Source organism: Dryobates pubescens, chromosome 8 (assembly GCF_014839835.1).
Source record: "Dryobates pubescens isolate bDryPub1 chromosome 8, bDryPub1.pri, whole genome shotgun sequence".
Taxonomy (NCBI): domain Eukaryota; kingdom Metazoa; phylum Chordata; class Aves; order Piciformes; family Picidae; genus Dryobates; species Dryobates pubescens.
In genome coordinates this window covers 22350013-22362360 of record NC_071619.1, presented here as the reverse complement: position 1 = coordinate 22362360, position 12348 = coordinate 22350013, and the positions used below count along the sequence as shown (strand labels likewise).

Below are 12348 nucleotides of genomic sequence, written 5' to 3'. Positions count from 1 at the left end.
AAAAAAAGTATAATGTAGTCATTTAGAGGAAATATAAACTTTACATTATTAGTCCATCAATACTTTTTAAAATGTTGTGCTAGATTAATCCCTGGTGCAATATTTTGTTACCAAGGAAGCCATGCCACTTACTTGCTTGTATTCTTTAATTGAAAGACTTTCTTGAAAGAGTTTGTCTACAATAGTTTGTATGTGGATCCTTGGAAATCTTGAATGTTTTACTGTTCTTTATATAGTGCTTTTGTTCATTGGAATGTGCAGAAGATTTTCTTATATAAGCCAAAAAACCCCACTGACTTATACAGGTACAGTCAGGCAACTTTATTTAGCTTTGTTGTGTTCATTGCACTTAAATAGTTTACTATTGAAAATGCGGATAAGTTATATCTGATTAAATGCAATAGCTCATTCTTCCATAATTGCATATTTGATTGCTAAAACCAAGGTTGTCCTGTCTGTTGTAAATGTTGCTGAACAGAGTGTGTTTTGGTTTTGGTTGTGTTTTTCATTGCAAAGATACAGGTTTGATGAATATTTTAAATACTTTATCTGTACACACAATATCCACAAGAGGGAACTGTTTTACATAAAGAGGAGTTATTTCCTTGATGTTAAAATACTGCTCTATGGTACCAAACCCTCTGGATTTATGTTGAGCTGGCATGATTGCACCCTGGACTATACTTTATGGTAACAACAGGAAAACCACAGTACTCGTTATGTTCTGTAAACAGTGTGCAGTAAAAGAAGTAAATTTTGAGCTTGTGTTGAAATGTTAAATAGAAAACTAATCTCAAAATGAACCCACCTAAATTTTATATTTGCTCAGAATAAATCTTTCCAGGAAACAGAGACAGAAAATGTTGTTTGACCCAAAGACAACGTGAAATGCAGTTGTTGCCTCAGTAAATGAAGCATGTAGCCCCTGCGTGCTTTTTCAAACGCCACTTTATAAAATCTGTATTAGAAAGCAGGCCTTCGCTTATTCATAAAGGAGTAAGCTCTAATGGTACTTTACTTTACTCACTGACCTATCATTTGTATCTGTGTCTGCAAATTGGTGAATAAAAAAAATTACCTACCTTATATATGCTTTATCTCTTCAGCAGGTAATTCCAATTCAGCAAACTTCATTGGTTACGTAAGTCTCACCAGTTGATATCAACGAGTTTACCTTTGTATGTGAGTTTAATCATGAATATTTATACAACTGAAATATGTTTGTATAAATAAGAGGAGTTTTGTTTATACAGATAACAGCAGCAGATAACAGTCATACAGGTAGCAGAAAGGGCTTTTCTTTGCATATATAGTGTGACATCTATAAATGAGAACTCCTAATGTATGTGTTAGTTGATTTTTGAGCAGCAGAATTTAAAATCATCTTTTTACAAGGGGTCATAATAAATCTCCTATCTCTGTTCAAATCTGTGTGAAAATGTTGTGTAAATGTATTCAAAGCAAATTATTTTAAAGTACAGTCTACATCCTATGGTGCACTTGGTTTGGTTTAGTCTGAATTTTTCTTTAGGACCATCCTTTGTATTTGTTGGTACAGTATTACAGGGATGCCTAATGGTCCTTCATGCGTTTGGAGTGCTCATGAAACCAATGGCTGCAGTGCTCAGCTGCAACAGTACCTGAAGTACTTGCTCACTCACATCATCTGAGTGTATGAAGCAAGAAAACAGACTTTCAAACAGCAGCCTCTCTGTCAAATCGTTTAGGCTGCCTCAAACTACAGCAAGAGAAGACATACGCCACATCTGTGGCTTGAGAAACTCAGACCTTGTTACCTACCAGACCAGAATACAGAAGAAACTGCACCATCTAAAAGGCTCTGAGATGTGCTGTGCTACTGCTGTTCATTGGCCAGGCCCCCATTCACTGCACAGAGCTTGTGGTTTCCACTAGCTGAAAGAACTTCCAAGTATTTGGCACTTTGGAAGATTAGACATTATGTTACAATGCTCCTGTCTTTGTTTCACTCCTGGTGTTCACTGATGGATGAAAGGATCTGTAAGCATGTGTTCAGATGTGAAAAGCGTGCTCCTTGAACACCACCCCGAGAACACAGAGTGTCAGGACCAAGTTCTATGCCCATGTCCCAAGGGGTGTAAACCTGCGATAACACTTTCATGACCCAGGTGGCTTTTTATCTATGGGAAGGGTTGGTAATGAAAGGCACGGGAAGGGGATATAGCAGATGTGGCAGTACAGTTTGGGGTTGCATGTGGCAGCTGTGGCAAGAAGTTTCTTTACAACCTGACTATTCTGCATCAAAAAATTCTCTGCTTAATTCCTTTACAACCGCCTCCTGGGAACGGGCTGCTTCAGGTGCACTATGTAACAAACTATCTGTTTCCCTCTGAAATAAAGCAGTATTTTCCTACTTTCTAAAGCTTTCTCTATTTAGAGAAACAAAAAATTCCTCTTTGAAAAAAAGCAGCCCTCCCTTGAAGGAAGGGACTGGAGGAATAGACAGGAATGGGGTGATAAACTCACAAAGCTAGACAACTGGTGGTGTTACTGCACAAAAAAAGTAGGGGTGGCAAAGATGAGAGTGTTAGAGAGCCCCATAAAAACCTTTCGAGAACTCATAAAATCTCATTACCATCACTTAAGTAGAAAACAAAAATAAGCCAAACCATGGCAGATGTAACAACAGGAACTACTAGTAAATGTTAAGAGATTACTATTTCATAATGGTGGCTCTGTGCACGTATAGTGACTAGGTCAGATGGGGAAATGTCACACACACATAGGCTGTTGTATTTTACCGTTGGAAAGATGTCAAGATGATCTGCATAACACCTTGTTCAAACAACTGGGTGAGCAGACCATGTGGCAAATGGAAATTTTTATAAATAACTAACTAAACACCCCTGCTTTTCAATGGGAATCTGAAAAACACAGACGAGACAACCATCCAGATTTTCTTGCTGGATTCCATGACACCCCCCCCCCCCTCCCCCCCAAATCTCCCTCTCCCACCCCGTGTCATTTTAAACGGCTATTTATAAGGGTTAATTTCAGGAATGTTCCTGGGATGTGCAGCAATATACGGTGCGTTTGCAGTATGTCGATTAAAGACAAACCGAAACAACCTTCAGCAGAAAGACCCCTGCCACAGATCCCCGGCATTTATTTCACGCTCCCTTACCGCGTTTCCAGCGCAGCACATCCCGTCCCGTTCTCTCCCCCCGCCCCCCCCCGCATCCCCGAGCACCTGCTGCTGCAACTCAGCCGCCTCCTGCCAGCGCCGAGCGCGCCCCCTCCCTCCTCTTTGTGTCCCCCCCCAGCCCCCGCCGACCCCACAGGGTCGCCTTGTCGCTCTCCACGGTGGGGGAGGGATGGGGCAGATGGGCAGCGGGGGAAAGCGGCGGAGCTGCGGGGGCCGGGGCCGTGACAGCGCTGTGCGTTAGCCGCTGCGTCATAACATCCGCCACACCGGCCGCGCGGGGGGGCCGCTGCCGTCCGCCCCCGCCCCACCGCGGCTGCGGAGAGCGCTGCGCGGCGGCGGCCATGGACCCGCCTGGGCCAGCGGGACTTGTTGGACCTGCAGCTCCCCGGCGCGGCCGGGCACCGCCTCACCACCACGCACCGCCTCGCCGCCACCTGTGAAGCGCCTCGCCACTACCCCCACCCACCCCTTCGCAGTCCTCCGGAGCCATCGCTCGGTGCTTCGGCGGCCCCGCAAGCGGGACCGAACGGCCGCTGGGTGAGGAGAGCGGCGGCGCCGCAACGGCGCTGCCCATGGGGGACCAGGAGCCTGCCTGAGCCGGCGCCCCCACCCTCGGCGGCAAGAGCAGAGCGGCGTCCCGGGCCGGCCCAGCATCCCCTCCCCGCGGGGAGGGCCGCGGCTGCGGGGCCGTCGCGTTCCCCGGCGGCAGCTAGGGAGGGGCAGGGAGCCGGCGGCAGAGGCGCCTCTGCGCGTGTGGGAGCAACAGCCTGAGCGACAGCCTGCGCCCTGGAGGGAGCTCCTGAAGGATGGGCGAGGAGGCGGCGGCAGTGGCAGCACACGCACAGATGGGCCAGCGGAGCATGAATTAGGAGCCACAGGAGGCTGCTGCCGGCACCGAGGGGGAAAGAGGAGAGGAAGGGGCTGGACTTGGAAGAGGAGGAGGAGGAGGAGGGTGTGCGGGGGTACTGAGTATCGCTCATAACAAGTTAAAGACTATTAACGATAATAACAGACCACCTCGGGGAAGATCCGCAGCGGAGGCTGAGGAGATCCCCGCTGGCGCCAGCGGGGTTGCAGCGCTGGGTATCTTGGAGAGACGCTCCGAGACATCAGTTTGTGGTGGTGGTGGTGGATGATTTTTTTGGGGGGTGGGCGGGGTGGGGGCTGTGTACGCGGGAGAAGAAAGGGGTGGGAATCCGAGGAGGAGACCACCTTTTTATTATTTTGATATTTTTAAATATTTTCGGCGTACAAGGAAGACGCTCGGAATTCACCGGCCTGTCGGTTCCCGAGAGGGACCCGGGGATTGTGCCGTCGCTTTTCTACATCTTCTTTTTTTGTTGACGTTTGTTGGGTTTGTTTGATTGTTTTGCTTTTTTAAAAAATTGCTATTATTTTTTCTTCTCCGCTGAGCAGCAGCAACGGCAGCAGCAGCAATATGGCTGGTGATGGGTTTTTTGGGGGGCGCTGGCGGCGAGAGGAGCTCTTCGAAGCCCCTGCGCGCCCGGCTCGCTGTTAGCTATGGCAAATGGCAGCGGCGGCGGCTCCTACCCGGGCGGCAGCGGCGGCGGCATTAGAATGAGTAACAATATCAACGCCAACAATCTCAACACAGACTCGTCCTCCTCCCCCGTCAATGTGCCCAAGATGGATGCGCTCATCATCCCGGTGACCATGGAGGTGCCTTGCGATAGCCGCGGACAGCGCATGTGGTGGGCTTTCCTCGCCTCATCCATGGTCACTTTCTTTGGGGGACTGTTTATCATCCTGCTGTGGAGGACCCTCAAGTACCTGTGGACTGTCTGCTGCCACTGCGGAGTCAAAAACAAGGTAACTTCCCCTTCCTTTTGCCGCTTGGTGTCGGTGATGATTTGGTGCGGTGATGATTTGGTGGTAAGTGGTAGGAGTCCAGCCTCGTAGATCAGGACATCTGGGCGAAGTGGCTCTAGAGGAGACGCTGGTAGGGCCATTGACGGATGGCACTGTGCTGTCTGCTGTTGTGGTGGGGTTGTCACAGGCTGTCGGCAGACACGTCTTGGGGGAGCATAGGTGAAGGGGCCAGATGTTGGGTGCAACCCTGAGACATGTCCCCGTCCTCTCTCCCCCCACATAGGGACACACGTTTTCGTACGATGGCACGAAAAGTTGCACTCTCTGTCAGCTCATTTTTGGCGAGGCACACGCTGACATGGTGGGACGGTGTGGTTCAGAAGTTGATATGCACCCCAGGACCACATTTGGTGACAGGGTGCGAAGCGTATATTTGGTAATCAGAATTCTTAAGTTCACAAATGGAATGAGAAACTTTTTGAAATAAAAAGGGTAAACTTCTCAAGTAAATATTTTTAAAGCTAGTTCCACTCCCTGAGGATCACTGACACTTGTGTTTGATTAAATTCATTGTAGATATCTAGAAATATTTAGTGCATTCATAAGTAACACTAAATCAGTATTCTTTTAGCCTAAGTGCGAAACCTTTGAGGCAACCTCTCTGCCCCTTTGAATTTTGTGTATTACTGCTTGGAAAAAAAGCATAGTTAGTACCTGAAGTAAAGTTGGCTCCTTGTTTGAAGCGTCTCTTTTCACACCATGAGCTAAGAATGCTAAGAACTTTCTCTGGTCCAGACTTTGATTTTCACTTAAGACAAATGGGATAGAAAGTGTTAAGGCTGTATTTGTGAAACTGTATTTTGACTGACCCCAAAATAGATCAGCAGCTGGAGTTTCTCCCTTTCCCTTTTCACATTTTTTGGATTACAAATGGAATAATATCTGCTTCAGTTATTCCCGGCACACAGACACCCTCAAAACCACACCTTTTAATATATGGTTGCTAGGTTGCTGGCTTGCTTCGACATCCATTAAGCTGTCTTCTCCTTTCTCCAGTCCCCTCCTCCCTGAAAACACTTGATACAGCATATAACCCAGCTGTACAAAGGATCTCATGCTTAGGGCAAACCAGAAACAAGGTTAAGAGTGTAAGAAGTTATGGTAGTTGTTTGTTGTTTATTTGGGTTTAGTGAGGTGAGCATCTAGTTCAAACTGCCTAAACAAACCTCATTCCAGTTGGAAGTAGAACAGTTGCAGTGAACTTGGCCTATATGTGGAATAAGTGATTGGTAGAGAGAAGGAATAAATAAAAGCTTTTAACTTTGCCTTAGTCTTCAGGAAACCTATAAGGCAGTATCACTTCTCTATGGGCATTTCTTTATTTCATTCAAGACCAAACCTGAACTTTCTTAGAGAGGTGTTAGCCAAGTAAGATGACAAAGCTCAAATGGATTTGTGAGAATAAGTGTGTCCCGTTAAATACTATTTCCCACAACAGGAAAAGGTGATTTTGAAGAATGTGTGGATAGTTAAGATTTATGCAGTTTCTTCTGTCTTTATTTAGTGTTTTCCTTTCTACATGATGAGACAAATCTGCAAGAACTATCAGGGATCTTGATGAAAAAGAAAATCCTACAGGTTATCATCTCATGCTTCTTTCCCTGAGAGAATAAAAAAATTGGAGACTTGTACACAAGCTTCTCGCACAGTATTTTGCAGGTATTGTTGGTCTGACAGTCCATTGTTGGGACATCATCAGTTGAAGCAGATCATTCACTTCTTAACCAGTACTGAAAGGCATATCTACGTTGTCTTTAAAACCTTTGCTAAATCACAGGTATCTTTAAGGGTTTCCAACACTTCCAGTTTGAATGATTTGACATACTGCCCTATCAAGTTTTAAGAGTTTATTTTGTTTCATGTTTGAGAGCTGAAGTACCTGTGTCCATGAATATCATTCCCTGGGGCCAGGAGGACAAAAGGCTTTGCAGGTAGGGGGAGATGTAAGTCTCTTTATAGACTGTATTTGTTCCACTTGTAAGGGTTTTCAAGCCTCTGATGAAAAAAACAACTTTCCAGGGCTAGTTCTGCATTCCTTACATGGTAAAATGAAGAACTGAAAGGAATTTTATGTGTGTAAGGAGTAACTAGTTATTCCAAAAGACTTTTCTAACGTTTAGGGTATACAGCCTAAATAACAACTGAAAATGTCTTAAACTTTGCTGTTATCAAACACCTGCTTTGTGCTGCATGTTAACTTGGGAAAGGCTGCAGGTGAAAATGTGTATGCCGACTGTATCAGCCCTGATAGCAAAAGCAATTTTACAAGAAGTAGCTCCTCCCACTGCAGGACTGAAGAAGTTTTCTGGCTGTTATGACCTTTCCTCCTCTGTGCTGCCTCATCTGCTGCTCTGCAGATTGTTAGCAGAGTTGAATTATCCAACATTTTCTCACCATCTACCTAAAGAAAAGTCCCATCGAGAGAGCAAAAAGAAATCTTTCCCATGTCTACTTTCTGTGGCTTCTTAGTAAATAATTTACAGTTACTGTGCTAACACCTGAGTCCATATGTGTTATTTCAAAGAACTGCAAAAAGTTGCATTTTCCCCTCTGCTGTAGTCTAAGCACATCATGGGATTCCTCAGATTCGTCAATGATTGCCAGCTTGATTTTGGGATGCTACACTTTTTAATGGCTGCATAGAAGGATTTAGACTGGGGGTTGTTGTGTTTGTTGGTTCGAGTTCCCCCCCCTCCCCCCCACCTTGAGCCATTTAATTTAAGGTTGGAATTTAAGACATGATAAAAACAATTTGACACTTTGTGATATGAACTTTTACTACAGGTTGTTTGGGTTTTTGTTTTTTCTTTGGAGATAAAAGGCAAGATACTGTAAGTCAAGAATATAAAAACTTTTGGGAGCAGAATGATAAATGTTGTCCCTTAAAATTCCATATCCAATTTACGTCATATATGAATAGAACATAAATATTAATCATGTACTAGAAAATGATTTTTGGTGTTTTAAGGTTGTTATGCTCCATGCATGCTTTCTTGAGTTAACATTTTGAAGAATCTGTCAAAAAGAAAAATGTAAATCGTGACCTGTGTTGTCATTGTTTCATGTCATGTGAGTCATTACAGTTGGAGTCCTTGTATTCATTTATTTAATGTGGTATATAACATCAGATGTAATTTTGACAAGTTCTTTATAATCACATTGCAGAGACATAACAAATACTAATTTTCTCCTCGGTGTTTACATCTACATTTTGAGGAATGCTTAGATATTGTTAAAGAACTTCACTTTTTCTTTGTCCCTTGACCAACTCATTCCTCATTTTTTATGAAAAGTAGAATGTGAGACTGAAATTCAGTGGGCTGGACTCTGATGCCATAAGTCACATTTGTGTCTGAAAGTAACAGAAAAATAAAATAAACATGCGTGGTGAAGTACATGGTACACACAGTGGCTAAATGTGTCTTACACAACCTGTAATTATTTTGGTTATATGAATGTGCTACTGTCTTCTTACACTTCTGAAAGTTATTTTCCACTGACATTATCTGGTACTGTGGTAAGCTGATACTGCTTCGAAGAAGCTTTTTGCCAATAGGAGGGAGCAGTGGAATAAGAGAGCAAAGGTTTGGGCCACAGCTGGTGCCTGAAGCTGCCCAGTACAGAATGAAGTGAAATTTGGACTCTTTGGAAGAATGTAATATAGGACCCTGTGTCATTGTTTTTTGCTTCCCTAAAAAGTGGCACCTCTTAAGTGCCTTTTGCCTCCAAAGCTCTAGCAGTTAGAATGTAGTCTTTATTGCTATCCTCCAGTTGGAATAATTTCAGTGTTTTGAAGAGCATTTCCTCCTCACAACCCAGGACTTGTATGCATAAGAAATGAAATTATGTTATTGACCATAGATAGCAGTTGCTAGCCTGAAATTACAAGCCATAATTGTCATCTTTTGTATTAGTCTACATATTTGGAGATGTTTAATGAAGTACACAGTGCTAGATTTGGTCAGCAGAAACCAATCAACATTCCCATTGGTTTTGGAGAGAAACATGCATTTTTTTCATTGGACGTGCAGTATTTGCAAAAGTTTTCTTTGAAAATATAAGAATTCTTATCCAGACCTTTTAGGCCTGAGAAAATTGTAAGTGGAAAAATTTTAATTTTCCCTAAAAGAAGTATTTCTACCAAACCAGCTGTCATAGACCTAGGCTTGTTGATTTCCTAGCAATACCTTTCCTGGCATTAATGCTTATAAATAGGTAAAGGGTGAGTGCCAAGAGGATGGAGCCAGGCTCTTCTCGGTGATGCCCAATGACAGAACAAGGGGCAGTGGGTGGAAGTGGAGGCATAGGAAGTTCCATGGAAACAGGAGGAAAACTTTTTTCACTGTGAGGGTGATGGAACACCTGTAATAGGATGCCCAGCGGGGTTGTGGAGTCTCCTTCTCTGGAGATACTCAAAACCTGCCTGGATGCGTTCATGTGTGATCTGGTATAGGTGATCCTGCTCCTGCAGTGGGGTTGGACTAGAAGATCTTTTGAGGTCCCTTCCAGCCCCTAACATTTTGTGATTCTGTAAATACCTGCATAAATGTCCTCTCCAAACGAAATCAAAGAAACAAGCTCAAAACAAGGCAATACACTCAATATATATGTTGAAAAAAGTATGAGTACATTGCAGGGTGCGTGTGGACACAAAATGCAGGAGATCCCTTCAACCTGTGTGTGGAAACCTCTTGAAGATGTACTGAGCAGTGGCACATGAACACGTGCAAGGCTCAGGGGATTAGCAGCAGACTGTAATGCATTTTGTTCATTAGTCACATGCACAGTCTGGCTGAAGGCACTGAATTGTTCCTGTCTCATGGCTGTCAGGTGGTCTGTATGTAATTACTCTGAGAGCACCCCATCATACAGGTTGCCAATTGAGAGATGGACATGGTGGAGTGGTCAAAGACCGAAGAAAAAGTACTCATGGGTCTTTGCAGGTAGTGTTTTTACAAGTGAAAAAAGGCACTGGTGTGGGGAGATGTGTGCTGTTTCCACACTGAAAAGTAAGGCACCTTTGGATCTCTGGAGCTTAGAATGGATTTCACATTTTGCAAACACATGCTAAAATTGGTTATGCATGCAGAAGAAAGAAAATGTAAGGACAAGGTTTTAAGCTGTAATCCAAACAGTCTCTACTAAAATGTTATCTTGAGGCAATATCATACTTATTTTCGAGGCTTTGCAACACATATAGTTAAGGAGAAAATCTGTGCTCAGAAAGAATTTGCAACTCTTACATGTTTTCAAATCTGTAAATGCTTGTTGGAAACCATTAGATTTCACACTTTTTTCCAATTTAGCTCAAAAGAAGAAATGCCTGTATTACAGAACAAAAATCTTTTGAATAACAATGATCTGTGTATGCAGTTTTGTTGTGGTGGAGTTTCTGAATTCAGAATGGGGCAAGTTTACAGCCCCAGATACAGAAACACTGAAAATTTGGAGAGTGCTAGTCCTAAGTGTAGTCTCCACAGGGCAGAATGTAATGATGATAATTAAAGCAATGATGGCACATGTCTGTCCTGCAGTATTGCAAGAAAGTGGATTTGGAAAGTGGATTGACTGTCCTTCATGGGACAAATTTGAAAAAGAAGCAGTAATCTCTAGTCAGCCAGGGAAAAGACAGAGCACTGGTCAGTGTTCCATCAGACACTGGCTCTGCTATTCTGCAGAATACAACTCCGATTCACAAAAGTTTATGTGAGTTTCAGAAAACCTACTAATAATGCCTTGACAAGATGAGGTTGGGTTCATTCAGCAGCAGTGAGAGATTTTGTAGTGTGAGATTGTACAGCAGCACTTTCAGTAAGCCCGGTGAGACTAAATTAGGGAATGGGGTATCCTGTTGGTTCTATTAGACATACTGTGTTACGTTGCATAAAATGACGTATTTCACATATATAAAAATTACTGAATTATCAGAAGTCTGAGAAGGACACAGTGAATACTGCTCATGGAGGTTTTCTAAGGGAAAGATTGCTGAAACATTATGTGTGGGTGTTAATGGTTAAAAATGTTTTTCTCCCCCACATATCATTTCAGTGACAAAAGGAAAAGGACTACACTTTACAAAGCTATCATAAAATACTGTGTTTCTATAATGAGTTCATACGCTGCTACCTCAAAAGTTTAGGATCAGAATATATCAAGTTGAAGTGACCCATAAGGATCAAGTCCAACCAACTTCTTGATCTTCCTCACAGGACTACAGTTTCTGACTCTTCCACCCAGTCCATGAAGTGAGTTCAAGGCTTCATTAGATCACAAAACTAGACAGGCATTTATGCCAACTTTACACAGGGCTGACCCCCCAAATTCCAGATTTGACCTCATAGTTTGTACGCGCCAGCACTTTGTGGCACATAGGTCATCTTGGGTAACAATGGAAGATGGAAATGCAGCAGGTGTTTGCTAGCACTTTTACCACTAATGTGGCTGGATGAATAAATAAGAAAGATACTGATCTTCTAAGTCTGTTGGTGCTGTATTGGTCAGGAAGGACCCATTTTGAATCCCAGTGTATTTATAGCCTGAGAACACATGGGGTTTGCATCTTTGAGAGGAGCACTTTATTTCCATATATAGTATGCATGGCTTTGTTTAATGAATGCGCTGCCACTGAAATGTGTTGAGTTCAGTTTGCTTTGAGATGATATATTGCATGTATTTGTTTGAGAGTTACAGAAATGGAGAGCATAATCTAAAGCCTGTTGAAATAGAGGGAGGCAGTCCTAATAACTGTAATGGTTTTGGAGTCCGGCCTAAATGTTCACAGTGTTCTGGATGAATCAGGTGTTTTAATAAAGTGAATCTTATGTTAACATTTTTAGCTTTTAAAAGCTTTTTTCTTTTATTGTAGGAAGATGTATTTACTTGGTTGTGACCATTATGTCTGAGATTTCAACATTAGAAACATAATATTTAAAAATCATAGAAGGTATGTTGCCATTCCAGTCAGGACTTAAACCTTCTGCCAGTGCCCCTTAGGAAAAAAAAATGGAGTACTTGAACTGCTGATAATATACTATCATGGCATCTCTCCTGCAAGCTGATGTGCAACAGTAAATACTGGCTCTTTTTTTAGAACTGCAGTACGTGCACATTTAGTGGAAATCGCAAAGGTCCCTGGCCCCATGGATCACCTGCAGGACAGAGACACGTACAGCTGCAGCCCCAAGTCCTGGAAATTATTCTGCATGCCCTTAGCTTCACTACCTATCTGTATGGACTAGAGAAAAACCTACCAGATCTTATCACCAGGCTGGAAG

At 43.2% G+C, this 12348-nt stretch overlaps 1 protein-coding gene across 36 annotated transcripts in view; it reads left to right on the top strand.

Annotated features, from left to right (window-relative positions):
* Positions 1-4355: 4355 nt before the first annotated feature.
* The window catches only part of KCNMA1 (potassium calcium-activated channel subfamily M alpha 1), a 417239-nt gene continuing 409246 nt past the window's right edge, over positions 4356-12348 (top strand). For all 36 annotated transcript variants that reach the window (XM_009897628.2, XM_054163264.1, XM_009897623.2 and 33 more), the window contains exon 1: positions 4356-5014. In XM_009897628.2, coding sequence (XP_009895930.2) covers positions 4706-5014 — 309 coding nt within the window. In that variant the 5' untranslated portion in view covers positions 4356-4705. The remainder of the gene's footprint in view (positions 5015-12348) is intronic.